The sequence below is a fragment of the Emys orbicularis genome, chromosome 5, assembly GCF_028017835.1.
Source record: "Emys orbicularis isolate rEmyOrb1 chromosome 5, rEmyOrb1.hap1, whole genome shotgun sequence".
Lineage (NCBI taxonomy): Eukaryota > Metazoa > Chordata > Testudines > Emydidae > Emys > Emys orbicularis.
In genome coordinates this window covers 125,170,415-125,193,829 of record NC_088687.1, presented here as the reverse complement: position 1 = coordinate 125,193,829, position 23,415 = coordinate 125,170,415, and the positions used below count along the sequence as shown (strand labels likewise).

The 23,415-nt window shown below is 42.6% G+C and overlaps 1 protein-coding gene across 2 annotated transcripts in view; it reads left to right on the top strand.

The window, feature by feature from the left end:
* Positions 1-3,317: 3,317 nt before the first annotated feature.
* RGS12 (regulator of G protein signaling 12) overlaps positions 3,318-23,415 on the top strand; it is a 163,588-nt gene continuing 143,490 nt past the window's right edge. For both annotated transcript variants that reach the window (XM_065404923.1, XM_065404924.1), the window contains exon 1: positions 3,318-5,177. In XM_065404923.1, the coding sequence (XP_065260995.1) occupies positions 3,318-5,177 (1,860 nt within the window). The remainder of the gene's footprint in view (positions 5,178-23,415) is intronic.

Here is a 23,415-nt window from a genome sequence, read left to right as displayed (position 1 = left end):
GTTATTGTAGGGGGAGTTGCGGTACTGCTACCCTTACCACTGCTGCTGGCGGCGGCGCTGCCTTCAGAGCTGGGCAGCTGGAGAGCAGCTGCTGCTGGTTGGGAGCCCAGCTCTGAAAGCAGAGCTGCCACCAGCAGCAGTAGTGCAGAAGTAAGGATGGCATGGTATAGTATTGTTACCCTCACTTCTGGGTTGCTGCCTGCGGAACTGAGCCTTCAGTCAGCAACCACCACTCTCTGGCTGCCCAGCTCTGAAGGTAGCAGCGCAGAAGTAAGGGTGGCACGGTATGCTATGATATTGCCACCCTTACTTCTGCACTGCTGCTGGCGGGGCGCTGCTTCAGAGCTGGGTGCCCGGCCAACATCTGCTGCTCTCCAGCTGCCCAGCTCTGAAGGCATGCAGAAGAAAGGGTGGCAATACTGTGACCCCCTGCAGCTCCCTTTTTGGTCAGGGCCCCCAATTTGAGATACTTTGGTCTCCCCCGTGAAATCTGTATAATATAGGGTAAAAGCACACAAAAGACCAGATTTCACAGGGGGAGACCAGATTTCAAGGTCTGTGATATGTTTTTCATGGCCATGAATTTGGTAGAGCCCTAATTATAACCTTGAAAGTGGACTGCCTTTGGGGGGTGGGGCATACTTTGGTAAGTTAAGACCAATGAATATTGTTTCCCTAAATTATTGTGAATTCAGTCTTGGTATCTTGCTAGATACTTAAAAACTGTTTGGGCAAAATAGTGTATGGGCAAAATAATTTGCTTACTGGCAGGTGGGACCCTGTCTAGTTATTAATAATAACAACAACCAGTCAGTTTATAGATGGGCAACATAAGCAATCTTAACTAAATCCTATGAAATTGAAAAAAAATATTTAAATTTGTTGCTTAAAAGAAGCCATTTAAGGAGCTGTCTTGAGATGTGCCAATTATGAATATCACGAACCTTATATCCTACTATTTTTGTTTACTAATATTTAGCCCCATCTCCTCCCAGGAATCCATGGACTAATAATCATTTGGTGATTAACAGGAGAAACTGTTGGTATTTTAAGTTACAACAGCATTTTTATATCCCAGTAAAATGATAGGAGTTTTAATCTAATCCCTTGTCAGTGTCTTAGTTAACTTTTTCTCACCAATCCATGTTGAAATGTTGGGAGGTTTCCTTGGTTTTGGTTTCTTCTTAGTCTTCTCCGTTTTTCTTAGCTCTTATGGCAGCTTGCTTGTAGAGATGGACAGGATATACTGATAAGTGCTTGCTGTTTAAGTAGGATAGCAGAGGTTGTGTGTGTCTGAGAAGTGCTCACTTCAGAGATTTTATACCCTTCTTCCTATTTCCATGAAATTATAGGAAAACACACCTCTTTCAGGCTTCTTTAGATTCAAAGCTTGTTGCTGTCACTCATTGGCTCCATTACTTGGGGGTTGGTTTAGGTGACACCTTCAGCTCTTGAATATGCAGTCTGTTTAATGAATGCACAATGTTTCTAATTGATTTTGTTTTTGTGGCAGAAAAGCATCAGACAACTTTTAAAGGTAGTTTTAACTGTCTTTTTATTCAGTCAATTTTCTGAGATATTTCTTCAATTTTAACAGTTTAACAGGAAATGAAATTCTGTTTCTGAAAAGTCCAAACACGCCTGTTCTTTATATAAAGTTTTCAGTTTTTAAAACAGTCTTTCAATATTAAAGAATTCTTAAAGAGAGTCATTAGTTTAAATAGTTATTTAAAAAAAGTTGTTTATTCTACATGACAGTTTTTGGAAAGATTATTCTTCTTGTCTTCCTGAGTTGGGTGAGAGTTGCTTGAGCACTGTGAGTAATTAATTTTCCTATTAATATAAATATTCTATATTTAAATATTCTTACATTAGTAATTAGTTTAGTAAGGTCATTACATTCTGTGCTGGTACATAAAGCATTTTAATATTACATAGTAATTATATTAGGAGCTTTTTGTTTAGCTAACATATTTGCAAGTATACATTTCACAAAGGTGTTTGTCATTTCAACGTATAAGAAATAAACATATAAGGTTTTAAACACATCCAACTACATGTTTTTCCTAGAGACTTCTCTGAATCAAGTTTTTAGAATAATTATAAAATTATTTTCATCAAAGATATTTCTAGAATTCTTTGTGTAGTTTTACCCAGATTTATTAATGCATCCTAAGTTCCTTCTCACAATCAGGTCTCTTCCTAAAACATGAATGTTGTACATGGTTTGTCTTCTTGAAATAAGGATTACGTTTGTATCAAGCTGGTATTTTACAGAAAGGGAGGTGTCCTGGTCTAGATAAGACACTTTTAGGGGTTTGTCCCTTGACTAAGCTCCATAGAGTTACAATCTGTTTGTTATAGCAATTAAACTTCTATTAACTATTTTGTACAAAGCACAAATTTAAATAACCAATCCATCTTTTAAATACAGCAAAAGAAAACGGTATAAAGATAAAGCAAGGTAAAGTTTAAAATGCAGCTACTCGTGGGGTAAAAAAACATGGTTTTACGGCTAGGGAGGGCTATCTTTTCTGACATGTGCTTGTCCGTGGGTGATAGCATCAATTCTGAAATTTCTTTGGTTAACTTTAGCATTTTGCAACATAACTAGCTAAACATATGTGTTGTCCTATATTCAATTATTATGGCTATAACATACTTGTGGCTCAGTGGTTCCCAAACTGTGGGTCATGATCTCAAATGGGGTCATGCTATCAGCATATGGGGTCATGGTGATCTCTAATGTGCAAAGGACGCCATTTTGCTCCGCTCAACATGACCTCTCGAATATGGTGCATGCAAGATCACGCTGAGAGAGGACACCATTTTGCTTTTCAAAATGGTGTTGTCCTTGCTTTCTGGGGTTCCATCAGGAAATGTAATTAAAATGGGGTTGTTCTGTCAAAAAATTGGGCAGGCCCTGTTGTAGCTGTATCTTAACATTCAGTAAACAAGTTGTAACAACTTAATATTTTAAAAGTTATAATTATATCAATATAATTTTTGCATCAACATTGAGGTCTGTCCACCACAATTGTTCAGCTTTGCTTTGGCATTAATAAAGTAGCAAGAGATCATGATCCTATGCCAATATTTAATTATTTTGATATCTTTTATAGTAATTTTGATAAATGTATTCCCAAACACTAAGAAGAACAAAAAAGGAAAATATCAAGTATTAAATCAATTTTTATTTATTTATTCTTTAGGTCTTCTGCAGATGAAGGAACTGGGATGCCAGGAAAGCACCTAAGTGAAACATGAATAAGAATTGCACTAATTAAGGGCTCCTCCTGTTCCAGAGATTAACCAAAATGTATAGACCAGGGGAAACAGTGAAACGCCGACTCAATATGCATGCTCCTCCTCGGATAAGAAGTGTGGAAGTTGCAAGAGGAAGAGCTGGCTATGGGTTCACCCTTTCTGGACAAGCTCCCTGTGTTCTTAGCTGCGTTATGAAAGGAAGTCCTGCAGATTATGTGGGACTTAAAGCAGGAGATCAAATATTTGCAATTAATGAAATTAATGTAAAACAAGCTTCTCATGAAGATGTGGTGAAACTAATAGGAAAATGTTCTGGAGTCTTGCACATGGTCATTGCTGAAGGCAACAGTCATATTGACTCATGTTCTAGTGATGAAGAAGTTGGTTTTTATGATGGGAAAGGATGGCTGAAGCCAAAGCCTGACTCTAAAGCCTTGGGTATAAATAGAGCGGAGAAGGTTGTTGAAGAAATGCAGTCTGGTGGAATTTTCAACATGATCTTTGAAAATCCTAGTTTTTATGCTGGTAATGCAGAGAATTCAGTACCAAAACAAAGATCCCTTTCTGAGACTGCTGCTACTAAATTTGAAACTGGACATGAAAGTATAAATAACAATCCTAATCTACTTTCAAAGGAAGAAATATCCAAAGTGTTGCATGATGATTCAGTTTTTCAAATTGGACTGGAAAATCCAGAAGACTTTGGATTAGATGCAAGTATTTTAAATGTTGCTATGGTGGTAGGTTACCTAGGCTCGATTGAACTTCCTTCAACAAGCTCAAATCTGGAAAATGACAGTTTGCAGGCTATTCGGGGATGTATGAGACGCCTTCGGGCAGAACAGAAAATCCATTCATTGGTGATGATGAAGATTATGCATGACTGTATTCAGCTCTGCAGTGACAAGTCTGGTGTAGTGGCAGAATATCCTGCAGAGAAACTGGCATTTAGTGCTGTGTGCCCTGATGATAGAAGATTTTTTGGGCTAGTTACCATGCAGACAAATGATGATGCAAGCTTGGCTCAGGAAGATGAAGGGGTTCTGAGGACATCTTGTCACGTGTTCATGGTGGATCCAGAATTATTTCATCATAAAATTCACCAAGGTATAGCAAGACGTTTTGGACTGGAGTGTACGGCAGATCCAGACACAAATGGCTGTTTAGAATTTCCAACGTCATCTCTACCTGTTCTTCAATTTATCTCTGTCCTCTATAGGGATATGGGTGAGCTGATTGAGGGAATGCGAGCAAGAGCTTTTCTTGATGGCGATGCAGATGCTCATCAGAATAACAGTACAAGCAGCAACAGTGATAGTGGTATTGGAAATTTTAACCAAGAAGAAAAAAGCAATAGAGTTTTGGTGGTTGATTTAGGAGGCAATCCAAGTAAACATATTCCTAATAGTATATGGGAAAATCCAGTTGGAAGGGGACAGAATCAACATGCTTCCCATTGGAATGGCTTCTGTCAAGAACAAGAAGGAAACACTCATTTAGAAATAATTCAGAATGACAAATCACAAAATTTAAGTAAGCACTTAAGTCCTTCAGCTCGTATTGAAGTTCCACTAGTTTCTTCTCGAAATTCAGTGCCGCCATCCAAGAAAAGTATTGTAGGCATAGGCAATCAGAGATGGTTGCCTGTTCATGTCTTACAAGAATGGCAACATGGAAATGCCAGTGACCAGGAGTCTTATACAGATTCTACAGATGGCTGGTCAAGTATTAACTGTGGTACTCTTCCCCCTCCAATGAATAAGATTCCAGCTGACAGATATAGAGTTGATGGCAGCTTTGGTCAGCCCCAATTAACATCCCATACAAATGAATGGTCTAAGAATGTTTTTTGCACACACAAGAAGTTTGGCCCTCAACACAATATTAGAAAGTCTAAAGAAGCTAAAAAGGTAAGAATGTTCATATATAGGGTACTGCAAAGCACTCTGAAGTTACACTGTTACATATGTTTAATAAAACTTTTAAGTTGTGTAACTTTTGTAATTATAAAATTGTACATAGAGGTGTTAATATGGGGACCTTCTGAGCTATTCTTCTCACCCTCCTCCTTTGTCATCTCTGCAATTGCCACAAATGGGGAAGGCTTAATAATATCCTCTTGCATTAAAAATATCTGTTAATTAATATGTTAATTAATTCCCAGACACAAAAGAAGTTAAGATGAAGTTAAAGTTGAGAGAATATTTCAGTAATTTAAGGATAAAACACTGTACAAAGAACATTGTTGGGAAAAACCAACCTTTTTAAAAAGGAAATTCAGAGTAGAGGTAAAATTTAAATACAAACACTTGAAGAAGTAGAAAGTCAAAGGTAAACTTACTTTACTATTTCAAACTTCCAGACTTTTAATACCTTTATTTTGCTAATGACAATGTTCGTGTAAGGATTTTCACAGATGTGTGTCTATCATAATTTAATCTCTACAGAGTTTTTGTTTGGGAGTTACTTTAGTTTTTAAAATAGTCATAACATCAGACAGGAAGAGAAGGCATGGGGTGTGGAACCAACACTTGCCACTGTTTCTGCAGACTTCCTGAGATCTGCAGGAAGGGAGCCCTAATCCTGTGCACCTCTTGAGAACTTTTGCAGGGGAGCCTCTCTCATGTGAATCTAAGGAGTTTCACAGGAGTAGAGTTCTGACAGGGTATCTTACGAGGATTTTTGGGAGCTCCCCCACCCTCTGCAAGCCTTTAGGGACCCCAGGAGCTTTAGGCTACCAATGCTTATTAAACTCCTAGGAGTGACTGTGAGACTCCTAATAAGCCTAGTGAGGATTGCATGCAGGAGGGAAGCCTCTAAACTAATCTAAGGCTTGTAGGAGGCAGCGGTGTGAGGCTCTGATGAGTCCATATGGAATCTGCTTAAGGGCTGCAGTGGAAGTGAAATGGCCCCTGCTCTGCTGTTGCCCCCAGGCCTCCTTCCCCACTCTGTGCTGCCTGCATGCCACTTCCGTGCTGCCCTGCCATATCTTCTTTCTTCACTGTTCCATCAAACTTGAGGCTCTTGCATGCCCCAGGCCTCTTGTGGAATTGCTAAGGAACTGTAGGAAAAGAACACCCCAGGAGCTCTGAAAAAGTATGGGGATGCTGGGACTGACAGTTTCCATTTTCATTTTTGAAGCTGGGTCTGGCAAAAAAGCAGGCTTGTATAATTGTGATGACCACCACTATTCTAACTTCAATTTTGGTGGGAAAATACTCCTTCTTCTTTGATGCTTGCACGTGTCCATTTCAGTGTAAGTATTTGTGGGCTCACACAGTTGCCAGAAATTTTCCCATGGGAGAATCCATTGGGTTGGCTCTAGCGCCTTCTGGCATTGCACACTGGTATAAGGCCTTGCTGACCCTGCCATCCTTCAGTTCCTTCTTACCGCCCATGACAGTTGCTGGAGCCTCTCATTGCTTAGGCAATCTCATCCCTTAATGGTTTTTCTCAAATTTTAGTGTAAATTGTTAGTAGTTTGTTAATTTTAGATAGCAGCTTTGTCCTTCGTCCTGGTGCCGAGGCATGCCTCGGTTGACGGGGTTTCAACCTTGTGCTGCATGCAACAAGTCTATGCCTTTGAGCGACCCACACTCGAGCTGTCTCATGTGCTTAGGGGAAACTCATAGGAAAGACCGTTGTCTAATTTGTAAGGCGTTTAAGCCTTGGTCCCAGAAAGACCACGCTGTTTACTTGAAGGACCAACTCATGGAGGCAGCCTTAAGACCGGCCTTGGAGCCGCGGCTGGACTTGGCACTGAGCACCTCAGCCTTGGTGCAGAGCGCTCCTCCATCTCTGAGTGCTCCTCGGCACCAATTATCTTCGCTGGTGCCTAAGAAGAAACACTGCAAGCACTTGGCGAAGAGCTGGTCTCTGGTGCCTAAGGAAAAGGAGGACAGGGACAGAGCAAGACCTGTGTCGGGCTGTTCTTCATCTCTGGCACTGCATCGTCAGGTGCCCACTGCCCTGGTTCAGTAGCATCCTATGACTCCCACTCAAGACCAGCATACTGGTCAATTTGCGGTCCTATCGACCCCAGAAGGGTTTACGACTGCAAGGGATCTTATCATCCTGCCAGTACCGGGCTCCCCAAAGGGTCAGGCTGATGTCCCCAAGCAGCAGGGAGTTTATGCTGGCACCTAGACTGGAATCACGCCAGCTGTCTAAAAGGGAAGCCAGCACTGACAGCATCAAGGTTCCCTAGGTGATCTTCTCTGGCACCTAGTGGCATGGCTCCGCCCTGGTTTCTGCGGCGCACCTCCTTGTCCTTTTCATAAGACTCAGAGGAGGAAGCATATTCCTATTGCCGAAGCGGCTGACCATGCTGCTCCCCGGGCCACTCCCACTCTTTCATGGCACCGAGCTCATCGGAACCTCTACCCATAGGGCCCAACCACCATGCAGTGGCCCTTTTAGGTTCCCACTGCTTCCAGGGACCCCTTCAAGATGATCTTTTTTGTTGTGTTGGAGGCCAGGGCACCCCCAGTACTGCACAGACACACCCCGGAACTGGACTCTAGTACCGAACATGGTACCAAACCCCAGGAGGAATACCCGCAGGCCCCTGCTGGCACCGAGGCACTGATAGAGGCTCCCCATCTGGTTTTAGCCTCCTCATCGTCCTCTCCAGATGAGGCCACATGGCTCCTGGAGTTTACGCTGCCGGATGACCATAAGTCGTGTCAAGACCTTTTGAAGCGGATAGCCTCAAACCTAGGGGTCCAAGTGGAGGTGGTTAAGTAGGTGACACATGGCCTCCTAGACATCCTGTCACCAGTGGGTCCATCCAGAGTGGCCCTACTGCTACATGACACCATCACGGACTCTATTAAGGCCTTTCAGCAAACCCCTGCCTCCCTTCCGCCAACAGCAAAACGCTCAGTGTAAATACTTTGTTCTGGCTAAGGGGTACGAGTTCCTTTTCACACACCCCCGGGATCATTGGTGGTTGCGGCAGCCAATGAATGAGACCGCCAGGGTCAACCGGGCTCTATTCCCAAGTTGAAGGACCCTAAAAGGCTGGACCCCTTTGGGCGCAAGGCCCACTCCTCAGGGTTCCTGCAACTGCATATAGCAAACCAGCAGGCCTTGCTGGGGTGCTACAACTTCAACATGTGGGAGTTGTTGCTCAAATTCAATCACCTTCTTCCCCAGGACTCCAGACAAGAGTTTTCCTCCCTTGTCGAGGAAGAAAAAATGGTATCCTGGGCCTCCCTACAAGCAGCCTTGGACACTGTTACCTCTGTTGCCAGATCAATGGTGACCACTGTGACGATATGTAGGAGCTCCTGGTTGCAATCATCGGGGCTTCCTCAGGAGGTGCAACACACCATCCAGGACCTCCCTTTCGAGGGTTTGTCGCTCTTCTCAGAGCAGATGGATGCTAGGCTGCCTGCCCTTAAGGACTCAAAGGCAACCTTGAAGTGCTTGGGTCTCTGTGTACTGGCAGGTACAAGAAAACAATGCAGACCGCAGCAGTTACTTCAGACAGCCAGGCAGGACCAACAGATCCTCGCTGGATCCTGGGGATTGGTATGCCACCCTTGATCTAAAGGACGGTTACTTCCATATTGCAATTTTCCCTGGTCACAGACCTTTCCTAAGGTTTGTAGCAAACCAAAATCAATACCAGTTTCAGCTGCCTCACGGGTTTTCACAAAATGTGTAGCGGTAGTAGTGACCTTTCTAAGGAAAACGGGAGTCCACATATTCCTATACCTCGACAACTGGCTGATCAAGGGCTGGTCCAGAGCTCAAATAAAGATCGACAAATGGATCATCCAATCAAGCTTCAATGCATTGGACTTCCAGAAGTCCACCCTAATCCCGGTCCACAGGATAGAGTTCATAGGGGCAGTACTTGAGTCGGTGCAAGTGAGAGCTGTACTTCCGAAGGACTGGTTCCTCAGAATCACGTCCCTGTTAAGATCTCTCCAAAGCCATCTGATCATGACCGCATAACAGTGTCTGAGCCTCCTGAGCCACACTGCGTTCTGCACCTACCTACTACAGCACACAAGGCTCCGACTCAGGCCTCTGCAAGCCTGGCTAACCACAGTCTGCTCCCCCTCTCGTCACCCCCTGGACTTGGTTCTCATAGTCCCGGCCCAGGTCCTAACCTCACTACAACGGTGGCTGGACAGGAGCACACTATGTGAAGGGGTCCCCTTCTCGAGACCTTGCCTATCCCTGTCGCTGTCATGCAATGCATTGGCCCTTGGCTGGGGGGCCCACTTAGGGCCTATCAGAACATAAGGCCTCTGGACCCAAGAAGAACTCTTCCCTGCAAATCAATGTCAGGGAACTCAGGGCAGTACACCCACTTGACAGGCAAATCTGTTTCAGTCCTTACTGACAATACGATGGCCATGTTCTACATAAACAGGCAGAAGGGTGCACATTCTTCCTCCCTATGTTAGGAAGCAGTCTGCCTGCTTTTAAGTCTTCTTCATGTCTGCAGCTCATTCTAGTCTACCTGCTTTTAAGACAGAAAGGGCTAGCAGCCATCTCAGCTTTCCATCCCAAGGTCGACAGTCGTTAGGTCTTTTCACATGACATAGTAGTCAGGTTCCTTAAGGGCCTGGAGAGGGTGTACCCACAGGTCAGGGATCCCACCTCTCTCTGGGATCTAAATCTGGTCCTGTCAAAGTTTTCCAGGACCCCTGTTTGAACCATTGGCAACATGCTCACTGCTACACCTCTCTTGGAAAATAGTGGCCATCACCTCAGCCAGACAAGTTCAGATCTCTGAAACCCTCATTTTGGAACCCCCATATATGTCTCTTTTTAAAGACAAGGTCCAGTTGAGACTGCACCCATCGTTCCTCCCAAAAGTTGTATCTCAGTTCCATTGCAGTCAAGCAGTTTTTTTGCTGGTGTTCTACCCTAAACCGTATGTGAACAGGGAGGAACAGCGACTCCACTCATTAGATGTATGGCGTTTCCTGGCCTACTACATACAAAGGATCAAACCATTCCGCAGATCTACTCAGCTGTTCATAGCAGAAAGGATGAGAGGTCTCCCTGTTTCTGCACAAATAATCTCATCATGGATCACTTAGTTTATCAAGACATGTTACATGCTCGCTAACATACTGCCCCCATCTAACCTGACTGCTCACTCTACAAGATCTCAAGCCTCTTCCACTGCTTTCTTAGCGCAGGTACCAATTCAGGACATATGCAGGGCGGCAACCTGGTCATGGGTTCATATGTTCACCTCGCACTATGCCATTACACAACAGGCCAGAGATGACACTGGCTTCAGCTGGACTGTGTTACAGTCAGCCTGCCCTCTGAAGCCATCTCCGGGTCAACTTCTGAGTCACGTTGGAATGCACGTGTGCAAGCACTTGGAGAAGAAAAACTGGTTACTGATTTTTCTGTAACTGTTCTTCGAGATGTGCTGCACATGTCCATTCCAAAACCCACCCTGCATCCCCTCTTTGGAGGCCGTCGGTAAGAAGAAACCGAAGAAGGGCAGGGTTGGGAGGGCCTTATACCTGTGCTGTGAGTGTGTGACGCCAGAGGGTGCTAGAGCTGACCCAACGGATATCACTAAGGGAAAAATTTCTGGCAACTGTGCTCGGGTCGCACAGATGCCCATTCCAATGTAGGTATGTGCCACACATCTCGAAGAACAACAGTTACCAGAAAGGTTAGTAACTGTTTTTTTCCCCCCATTGACAAGCCCCCGTAGCAATCAATTCAGTTTTTTCTTCCTATGAGGAAAAGGTTTAGATGGATTGTCATGAAAGGGTAAACCTACAGCATTCATTTGATGGCTATTTTAAGATCATTGGAGCAGGCATGCCATTCTTGCATTACTATTTAAAATTTTCCCTTTTAAAACTGGAATTTAACCAACTAATCTTTGGTCACTAGATCTAGTCTAGATGAGTCCAGTAAACTCAGTTTTTATCTCTTTCCTTCTTTCAATATCAAATAGCAAAAAAGGCAGTTTGTTTTTAGTGTTAATGCAGGAATGAATGCTTTCTCCAATTTACTTCAAATTTTGTTTGAAAAATTCTACTGTGATAACATCCCTAACCCATGAATTTTGAGTTTATTATGTGGATCCTAGAGGGGGTAAAAGTGGATTTATAATTTAAATGCAGTTGCAGTCATCTTTATATATTAAATCTCTTTATTCTCCTGTGAAATAGGTATCTTCTCCATTTTACAGATAGGGAAACTGAACCACAAAATGAATAGCCCAAGGCTATGCTGCAATCAGTGGCAGACCTGGAAATCAAAACCCTGGTCACCCAATTTCCAGACCCATGCTTTAACCATTAACAATTCTTTCTCTGAGATTGTCACCACCATTAGTCACATATCAGGACTGCTAGAAAGTGACATGCTGGGTGAGGTAATATATTTTATTGGACCAACTTGTGTTGGTGAGAGAGGCAAGCTTTCAAGCCACACAGAGCTCTTCTGTGTGACTCAAAAGCTTGTCTAACCAACAACAGAACTGGTCCAATAAAAAATATTACCTCACCCATCTTTTCTCTCTAATAACCTGGGACTGACACAGCTACAGCTTCACTGCACATAGAAAGTGACAAAGCATTTCTAATCCATGCTTCTTCAGGAGCAAAGGATTGAGAGTTAGTCCTTACTCTAATCTACTGCATATTAGCCTATTGTGCATTGAACTGTCTCTCTGAAGATAATTTTTAAATTTCAAAATATTTTAACTAAATTATAATGACAATAATTTTGGCTACTGAAAATATTGCGTGCGCTCTCTCTCTCTCTCTCTCTCTCTCTGTCTCTTTATATATATAATATATATACACACACATATGTATGAATATAAATTGGGTGAAAACTTATTGATAAAACCTCATTGAGGTTGGTAGGTGTGAGCTTACCCTTCAGTTAACTTGCCTGTAAGGAGAAGCCCCCACTATGACAACAGGGGTATGTGAACCCATCTAGGAGTTTTTGTTGAATATTATTTTGAGTGGTAAGGGTGTGTGTGTATGTCTGGGAAGGCAGAAGACAAAAGACTGAGATGGAGAGAGAGCCTGAAGGAGCCACTGAAAGCACGGTGGTTATCTCTAGAAGAAGCCTAGGGTAAGGTTTTTGGGCCCAGGGTGCAGGCTGAAAAGAATGTTCTTGGTGCTGTGAGCAAAAGAAGCTGTTTCCTGCTGTTTGATTCCCCCTGTATTCAGAGACCCAGGAATTTGTACATTTGAAAATAAACAAAACTTCATCAAAGAAATACGTGACCGCAAATTGACCTCCTAGACCTCAGTTTTTTGGCTAGCTGCTGGTCAAAGAAGGGTAACAGTATATATGAAATCTGAGCATACTTGATTATTACTGTCTTCTAGCAAAAAATGCTGACATTATTAAACTGGTCATCAATGCTGTATTTGATTAATGCAGTTTTGGTTGATGCATAAAACTGTATTTTTAGCAGTTTTGCTCCTTTGTCTGAATAATAACCAACAATGTAACTACTCTAACGTGGAAGTGGTCTTGAGTGGTAAAGCAAAAAAGACTTAGGTGTTCAAGTTCAGAATGGGATGGAAGTTATATGCAAAAATTCTTAATTTACTTTATATAATATCCATGAATTTTCATATCAACCGCTGTGGTTTGCTGAAATATCTGAAAGGCAGATATTTTAGATTGCAAAGGCATTGATAGCAAAGCTGTGTGGATCTTATATTCCTTTTTTCTGTTGTGTAATTGTCCTTTTCCTTTCTTCTACACTTCTGTTTGCTCCCTTGTTGAGATTGTTACCCCTGCTATTTATAAGGTGGAATTAGTAACAGTTGGATTGCTGTTTTTCATGCAGCACAATTGAATATAATTTTTTGGAATTGTAGTGCTCTGATCTGATTTAAGATGCTAGTATCTCTAAAAACAAAATACCAAGCAAAAAACCCAACAACCAACCAAGAAACAAAACAAAAACATGTCTCCCTCCAACCCCTCCATCCCCCAAAAACAAAACCCGTGGGATCTGAAATTAATTCATACTAACGCCAATCTTCAAAAGAGGCACATCTGTAAAGTACGTTAACTTTATACTTCTTGCCAGATGAAATAGTTACTAAATTGTCAGAAATTAGTTATACCTAATGTAAGTATAATGAATACACTGAGTAATTTAATACCATTCTTGCAGATATATTATAACCTTCCAATGATTATTAATTTTAAAAATGGTAAATTCTGACACAATCATAAGTAGGCTGTGCTTTTTAAAAAAGAAATGTAATACTAGTTGCTTTTCTCTTTTAACAAGAAACTCAATAGAATCAATAGACTGTACCCATTAGGCTACTATTGATTTTGGAGAGAACTGTGTTTACTTTGCTCAGTACTACAATTTGAAGCTCAGGTGCTAAAAATTCTGTGTTGCATCTGAAATGTGAAGGCTTTGTGGAGTGAGTGTACATGGAGGCTTCAGTTGCCAAATCAAAATGTCTGTAGAACAACTATAACAGTTAAGATATGGACAGAAATAAAAGTATTTCTCAGCTGGGTGTGAAATAAGAGACAAGAAATGTGGGGCAGCAGCTTGATGGGCAAGGATGAAAAAATTGGTTGGAAGCAACAGAATTAATGCAGAATGGATTACAAAAACTATGTAATTGTAGTGACCACATTTTATTGAAAAATAACCTCATTTTAAGTCAGCAGCATGGAAGTCCTAAGGTACGAGATTGTATAAGTAGTTTCTGTGCTGCATAAACTCCGGCTTAGTCTAAAAAAAAATGTTCTTTGTAATATTGCTTCCTGGTAAACTAAATATAATTGAAATTTTCTTCAATTAGTAAGCCAGAGTAATATTGGCATAGAAGTTGTTTGCTCTGCAATACTGTCAGAAACACTGGGTTTCCTACAACCCTGTATTGGATATGTGCTGCCAACAACAAGCTTCTCATTTGGAAATTTTAACTTCAGTTGGCCCCTCTTCCTCTTCTTTTGTTACAATGACCCTACCCCAGGAATGGGTGTCCCCTGATAGGTATGGTAGGTGTTTTTTCAAAGGCTGCTGCAGAAATCCCCATTCACCAGAGCTTCACTGCAGACTGAATTAGTGAACTTATATTTTATTATTTACAGTTAACACCATGAATGAACTCTGGTACTGATCTTCTGTCAGTATTCACTGTTCTTTTCGAGCCATGGAAAGTCTTATTTCATACCCCAGTTCAGGCTTCCTTTTCATAAACCTTGGAGTCTGAGGTTCTCCCACTCTGGTCTGACTACTGCCCTCTTGGCAGCCTGGACCTCTGTCATTCCTGATGGACCAGCCTTTGCGGTCTGGAAAGACCTTTCTTGGCAACTTCAGTCTGCCCAAACACAATCACCTTCAGCTGTCAGATCTTGACACACACTTCTTCCACTGCTACCTTTCAAACCAGCATCCCAGGGTGGTTCCTAGGAACCCAGCTACCCTCACAGAGTCCTTAGGTTTCAAACCACAATCTTTCTTCCAGATAACTCATGCCTAAAATAATATAAACACAACACATGCCCTAGCACTCTCCACCGATACTTCCATGTTGCTGGTGTTATCAATACAACTTTCTTGTGATATCACTGTTGTTTAAGGGATTGTACAGAAGTACTTAATTTTAATTACAAAATACTGACACAATAGTGGTTTTAGCATTTTTTTGTCACACAGTACAGCTGATACTGATATTTGTAATGATGAAAGAAGATTTGTTGATACCCTTAAAGTATCCACTTTCAAAACACTGTGTACAAAAGTTTAGTTAGTGGACTGGAAGTGGGAAAACAACCACTCTGTTTTTTTTAGTGGTATATACTATATCGTGTTATTTACATGCTTGTCCTCTCTAGTACCAGTCTGGGCAGTTAAAGATAAAGGAAAACACCATGAATTAACTAAAAGTTATGGCAACATTTGAAACAAAACAAAACTTGAGGATAACAAAAGAGTTTCTCTAATTGAAATAAAATTGTTATTGGATTTTAATCCTGTAGCACAGACCAGGAGATGAGATTTTACGTGTACTTTAAAACAGATATAGTAATATTGTTAAATACCAGCAGTGTAAAATGTAAACTGTGGGAATGTATGTGTAGTTTAGGAGACAAAACTCAGCTATAGTTGGCAACCAAATGCGAAAATGTATGAACTGTTTGTACTATCTATGGCTTATCTGAAACTGATGGCTAAGATATCATGGCTCTTAGGTGCCTCAGCTATCTCATCTCTGCTCGTGTCAACTTCCTCACCTTGAAAGAAGAATGGACTAGTGCATTAGACGTATTATACTTCTCTTTTGCAATATATATAAATCACAAATATGAATCAAGAAAATGTTAATTTTCAGTCAATATTAAAAATGAATGTACTTTTGGGGCACAAAAAATACAATATTTAGTAAACCCTGTGTTTTAAGCACAATTTATGTGGCTTAGAGAAGAGCTGCAAGAATGACGAGGTGTAGAAAATATGCCTTCTTGTGAAAACTGAAAGAGCTCGATCTATTTAGCTTATCAAAGAGAAGGTTATGAAGTGACTTGATCACATCCTATAATTAACTACAGGGGGTAAATTTTCTGATAGTAGCAGACAGTCATAACAAGGTAGAAATTGAGGCTAGATGCATTCAAACTGGAAATAAGTTGCAAATTTTTAAAAGTTACTGTAATTAACTGCTGGTACATATTATGAAGGGATATAGTCAATTGTCCATCACTTGGGAGCCTTTAAAATAAATTAGATGTCTTTCTAAAACACATCTCCAGTTTATTGGTTCTTAACCTTTTCCGTATGGGACCTCTAGCCAGGACACCCATCCCCATTAGTTACATAGGAAGGATAGGGAGGTTCCGAATCCCTGACACTTATTCATGACAGCTTGCAGTAATCTTCGCCTCTAGTGCAACCACAAATTGTTGAGTTAGATGCAGGAACTGTTTATTGAAATTGATGGCCTCTGTTTTGCAGACAGTCAGACTAGATGATCAAATTTGTGCTTTCTGGCTTTAAAAACTCTGAATGATTTTATTATATTTGTTCTTTGTTGTGTGCTTTGATCAAAAGTGAAATTGCTACCAATGTTGCCATTTTAATTGTTACAATTGGGTTTCAAAGTTAACATCCCATTGAGATAAAACTGTATTTCCCCCCCAAAATGTGGCCTAGCTTGGAGGAATACATCTCCAAGGGAGCCAAAAGGCGGGTAGGAGAGCTCCAAGCCAAAGGATGTCCTAATTTGTTCCAACTCTTGAGACGAGTGTTGGAGGAGGACGAAAATTGGTGGTTTCTATTGAAAAACCACATTATACATCAGTAATTTTTGTATTTGAACTAGAGTTTGATATGTGCCATATAATTGCAATATTTTTGTATTCTTTTTTCTCAGGCATCACCTCTTTGGAACTCTTTCCCTCTTCTTGTACAGCTTACTTTTTGTAATTTTAAATTCCATTTTGAAACATTTCTATCCTTCTCTTTATGTCGCTGCTTGTGATTGTAAGAGGAGATGCTATCATATCGTACCAAGATCATCAACTCTTGTTTAAGGTTTTTGTTGTTGTTGTCTCTGTTGGGTAAACACACCCAGAACTTTTGGGTAAAAAGGTACTATATGGTACTAATGTTTTTAGGATATAGAAGGGTGCATATAGCAAATACAATAAAACATAAATTTTAGGTTTGTGTTAAGCACCACAGTTTGTTAAAAAAAGATTTGTGACGGTTGACAAATGCACTTTTTGGAATATGAAAGAGACGATGCTATGGATGAGGCGGTACCTGGGAATTGCTGTAAACTAATTAGAGCTGATGTTTTTGAGCAGGTGTTTGGTTTCTTCTGGTTCTGCATAATTGATAGGACTTTTTTAAAGCCTGGTTGACTCCAGATTAGAATGTTCTCTTGAAACAACTTCCCAATGAGGTTTCTGACGGATTATCCTTCCTCTTCTCTTACTCTTCCAGCAAACTACATAGTCACATCTGTTGTAACTATACCTTACTGTGTCCTTTCCTTCCTTCCCCCTTTCAATCTAGCCCTTTCCCTACCTTATCTCATTCCTCTGCACCCTCACTTCATGATATGCACCTTCCCTGTTCTCCATTTACTGCAACCTCTCCCTCTGCAACACTGATGATACACCACTCCCAGATAAAGTCCCTCCCTAGTGCTCTCATAAAGACAGCCTTTTCTATACTGATACAGGCTATCACAAACTGTGACTGTACTCACCCTTCTTCAGTTATTTTGCTTTTTAACAAAAATAAATGTAAGGAGAGAACCTATTCACAAAGACAAATAAACATGTTTAAATAAGAATTATCATCTGAAGCTATGTTTGGAGGAAAAGTATGATTATATTTCAGGCTGTGGTTATTTTCAGATCAGTACATATTCATCTATTGTAAGCCTTGTCTCCATTTTGGATTGGTAAAAGATGTTTTCAGCGATTGCTAAGGCACTGCAAGTTAAAATTGAATTGCATGGATTCTGCTGCACGTTTGTTGTTGAGCAGGATAGAGGAGGTATACATGCTGTGAGTCGCAGATAGGTGTTGGTGAATATGACCAGTGGAGATGCTATGGAGAAGGGAGGAGGGAACATAACTGAATTTCTAGAATTTTAGATATCTACATTGGTGAGATTTGCACTTGAACAAAATGAATTTTGCTCACCGTTTTGTTTTGAGTAGAACTTTCTAGATTTGTAAATAAGTATGTATCCATAAAGTGATAGAGTAGTGTGGTGGGGAAATATGTGGGAGGATATGGGAGCTCTAGAGGATGCTGCAGGAGAGGAAGCAGCTTGGGTTAGCCCCCAGAGTCCAAACCTGTCTGACCCCCCCAAGGTCTGAGCTTGGGTGGCTATCCTGTGCCCCATCCATGCTGCAGCGTCTACACTGCTATTTTTGGTGTGCTAGCTTGAGCAGAGCTAGTGTGTATGTCTGTCTACCCTCGCTGGGAGGCATGCTCCCAGCAGCAGTTTAGACATACCCATAGTGGCTATAGTTGACCTAGACATGGTTCTAATGATTCCCCCCCACACACACACGCTTCATCCCCTTTCAGCTCTGTTCTCAGACAAAACTGTGTGTCACTAGCTACATTCTTCAATAGGTAGGGTGGATTCTCATTAATACTATTCCTTCATCTATTGGTAGAGATTGCTACCAGTACAAAGCTAGACTTGCACTCTTTCTGAATTGATCATGGCACCTCCGCATTTAACTCAGTTTCTGCTGGCCAAAGAAGAGAGTCTGAGCTAATAACAGAATGTTTTAATGTTTGATTGTGGAGGCCCTCTCCATGTTGTGCTGCTTTGCTTTGATTTTACAGCTGCATATTTATTCTGGATTTTTTTAGTTTATAAGTATAGAACGTGAACAGGAAATTGGATTTTATAGCATGAAACGTGTTCTGTCACTCTCCTCCTCATGTGGACTGGTGCTTCTGGAGCAGGGCCACAAGCACAGACTGGTGGAATTACATAGTCATGCAGACCTGGGATGACCAGCAGTGGGTCCAGAACTTTAGCATGAAGAAAGCAACATTTCTGGAGCATTAGCAGCAGCATAAAGACACATGCACGAGGCCACCCCGCTGGTCCAGAAGTAGGTTGCTATAGCTGTCTGGAAGCTGACTACTTCAGACTTCTACAGGTCCGTTGCAAACCAGTTTGGTGTTGGAAAGTTGACTGTAATTAACGTGGTCAATGAGATTTCTGAGACAATTGGGTGTGCGGTTTATCCCAAGGTTTTCCACTGATCAGGAGTCTACATTCATGGACAGGCGGGGACACTATTCCCACCAAATGACATTGTCATAAATGGAGTTACTACCTGCACCGTTATTTTGGGGGTACCAGCATACCTCCTTTTGCCTTGGCTTATGAAACCATACTCTGATTTCAAGACCCTGTAAAAGATGGCTTAATTACACTCTCAGCAGGTGCAGAGTGGTTGTTGAATGTGCTTTTGGCAGATTGAAATCTAGTTCAAGATGTTTACAGACCCATTTGGATACCAGTGTCATCAGTGGTGTCTGCATTACTGTGGCTTGCTGTGTTCTTCACAATCATTGTGAAGCCAGAGATGAGCCATTTCCCCTTGAATGGACCTATTACAACGAGGGGCCCCTAAATCAGTACACTCAGCCAGAAAGTATATCTACCAGCACTGAAGCTGAATCCATCCAGGCAACAGAAGTCAGGGATGCTTTGTGCTCCCACATTATGGACTTGCATGGCCCAATGGAAGACGGGACTACTACAATTTTATAAATGTGCTTGTGGGGGAGAGGGTGATGGTATGGAGGCTCATTGATTGTGGAGTGCTTGGGGAGGGGTGTGGAATTTTAGTGCCATGCAATGTACTTATGAATGACATGACCACGTGTGAAATGGGGGAAAGGGCAATTCACAGCATGGAATGATGTAAAGAAGTGATAGAAATATGAATTGCTATAGATAACTATTGTGACAGGGTCGGGCCAGATGGCTACAGGAGAGTGATAGAAGGCAGATATATTAGCCCCAGGTTAAGTAGGTCCCTTTCCCCTGAGTAAGGTAACAGGGGCAGTTCCAGAACAATCAGGAACTTGCTGGAACAAAGTAAGTCAGACAGGCTAATTAGGACACATGGAGCCAATTAAGACACTGCTAGAATCAGTTAAGACAGGCAGGCTAATTAGGGTACCTGGTTTAAAAAGGACCTCACTTCAGTCAGTGAGGGGCGCCTGTGAGGAGCTGGGAGTAAGAGGCGCAAGGAGCTGGGAGTGAGTAGGCGTACTGCTGGAGGACTGCGAAGTACAAGCGTTACCAGGTCCTGTGGTGAGGATAAAGCAGGTGTTGGGAGGAGGCCATGGGGAAGTAGCCCAGGGAGTTGTAGCTGTCACGCAACTGTTACAGGAGACACTATAGACAGCTGCAATCCACAGGGCCCTGGGCTGGAACCTGGAGTAGAGGGCAGGCCGGGTTCCCCCCATCCCCTCAACTCTCTATTTGATATAAGAGGAGTTGATCTGGACTGTGGGTCCTACCAGAGGGGAAGGTCTCTGGCCTGTCCCCCGACCCATTAGGGGACCAGCAGAGACTGCGGGGATTGTTCTTCTTTTTCCAATGCTGGCCAGTGATGAGGTTAGCCAGGTGAACGGCAGGTTTGTGCCACTAACAAAAGGAGCCAAACTGAGGACTGCTGTGAACCTCTGAGGCGAGCAAATCCGCCAGAAAGTGCAGAACCCACCAAGGCAGATGAGGAACTTTATCACACTATATTGATGGATATCCTTTGCATACCAATTCCTGATCATGTTTACCTTTATTATTTTGAAAACACATCATATGATGTGAAGCAGAGATAAAAATATAGTTGCTTGATGAAATAAAAAGCTTAGAAAAGTACAACATTCTCCCATTCCCAGGCAGGCCAGCTGCCATTACCACACCAAAACACAAATAACAACAGAACCTTACAGGAAGAAAAAGAAAACAACCACGTACAGTAACTTCTTGCTTAACGTTGTAGTTATGTTCCTGAAAAATGCGACTTTAAGCAAAACGATGTTAAGCAAATCCAATTTCCCCATAAGAATTAATGTAAATGGGGGGGTTAGGTTCCAGGGAATTTTTTTTCACCAGACAAAAACTATATATTATATAGATATACCCGCAGTATACATTTTAAACAAACAATTTAATACTGTTCACAGCTATGATGATTGTGAAGCTTGGTTGAGGTGGTGAAGTTAGAGGGTGGAAGAGGGAGGGATATTTCCCAGGGAATGCCTTGCTGCTAAATGATGAACTAGCACTCGGCTGAGCCCTCAAGGGTTAACACGTTGTTAATGTAGCCTCTCACACAAGGCAGCACGAACACGAGGGAGGGGAGACAGCATAGCAGACAGAGACAGACACACACCTTGTGTGTGGGAGAGAGAGAGAGAGAGAGATGCACATTTGCCCCTTTAAGTAAGCTGACCCACTCTTAAGTGCATTGTCTTTTTAAGTGGATCAGGAAGTTGAGACAGCAGCTGCTTCCCCAGGCTGGCTCTGTCTCTCTCCATCCGTGTCCCCTCCCTGCTCTATATGGAGAAGGGGTAAGCGGGGTGCAGGAGCAGGGGGAGGGGGACACCCTGACATTAGCCCCCTTCTTCCCCCCCCCCCCCGCACAGCAGGCAGGAGTCTCTGGGAGCAGCTCCAAGGCAGAGGACAGGAGCAGCACATGGCAGTGGGGGGAGGGACAGCTGAACTGCCTGGCAATTGATAGCCTGCTGGGCGGCTGCAGCACGGGGAACTTAGGGGAGCGGGGAGCTGATAGGGAGGCTGCTGGTCCACCCTGGTTACAAGCCCCCATCAGCTAGTTCCAACGGGCTGCTCTTCCTGCAAGCAGTGGACAAAGCAGGCAGCTGCCAAATGAGTTAGAAGGGAGCATTGCACAACTTTAAACGAGCATGTTCCCTAATTGATCAGCAACGAAACTATGTTAACCGGGATGACTTTAAGTGAGGAGTTACTGTACAAGACAGAAACTGTGGCATGTCTCTTGACCACCTGTTGTTTCCCTTCTTTCCCCATTTGTCATGCAGGTAGTGCTGTGGGAGGGAGATGGAGGCATCCACAGAGGATGGGGTCAATATGGAGGGCTGCAGGGGAAAGGTTGCCCTGCCCCGTGACTTATAGGGCTTGATAGCATGGGTCACCCAGCCATGGAGTCTTCCAAGTTGCTTCTGGGTTGCAGCACAAAGTAGCACACAGGGGACTCAGGCTGTTGTGTGGTGATGTAACAGGAGCTGCTACTCTTGCAGTCATTAGTGATATGAGCCACTCAAACAGCTCTTTCTGCTAAGCTATGTCCTCCTCCCTTAGCCACCATTCCTGTTCCAGGGGCTGTGAGGCAAGTGCCTACCCCTGTGCTGAAATCCTGTCCTCAAGCTGTGCAGCCAGCCTGTGCCTTTGCTCTTGTCATGTGGTATGCCTTTCCTCTAGCCATAAGTTCCTGTGTCTTTGGTACCAGACTTGCTTGTTGGCCCTCTCCAGAATTTCAACCATAAGTTTATCATGGAAATGCTTCCTCTTGGAATGATCCATGAAGGAATGTTGGCCCAGGCTTCTGCTGTAGTGTGGAGGTACTGCAGCCAACAGAGGTCAAGGGGCCTTGAAAGGACAAGGCACAGAGGATTATTGTCTCAAATAGCTCACTGCAGGAACACAGAAAAATGTCTTGTGGAATTTCAAGGACATAAAATGATACTTTAACAAACTGAACTTCACTATATTGTGAGAAGGATGCTTAGGAACACAGAAGCTCCCTGGACACAGACTGGTTAATTGCAGCAAAGAATTGCAGGCACAATGGTAAGTTGAAAATGCAACGCTGCTTTTTTGATTTTAGAAAATTACAAAACTACTTGTATTTTTTTTTTTTTGGTGGTGGTGGTGAGGGGAGGGGGCGGAGTTTGCCATCTGTGGCCATTCTATGGTTTCAGACCTTCCACACTTTGGAGGACATAGCAGTTTTTGGTGCCCAACTGGCAAAGGCCGATGTTTTTCCAAGTTACTGGTTGAAAACCTGTAAGTTTATGCAACAGAAGTATTTAAATGTTTAGTGACTGAGCAGCACATCTAGTAGTGGTGTGAGCTGGTCAGCTACCGAGGTGGCCCTGAAAAATATTCCCTTCCCCAAAATGTGACTACCTATCTGGAGGAAAAGTTTGCAGCTATCAACACACAGGATTGGATCAGAATTCATGAGGGAGTCAACAGGATGTTGCGTTAGCTTCCACATGGACTGTTATGGCTGCATGCAAACACACGCAAATCCACAGCCTTTCTCCTCCCCATCCCCCAGTACATTTCTGGACAAAATTTCAAACTGCAGTCATATTTGGGACAAATGAATTTCTCACCTTCATGGACTACCTCTAACTGAAATGGACTAGATTTGTGAATGAAACACATTTCCCCAAACACATACATTCACACACACAATTCACTGTTTCTTCTTCAAGTAGTGTCCCTCTGACTGCTCCACTGTAGGTGTGTTTGCGTCCCTGTGCTGCTGATCAGAGATCAGCAGTGTCCATTGGGCCTGCACATGTGCTGTTTCTCCTCATACTACACTATGAGGCTAGGCAGAGTGCATGGGCTAACACCTCCTCAGCTCCTT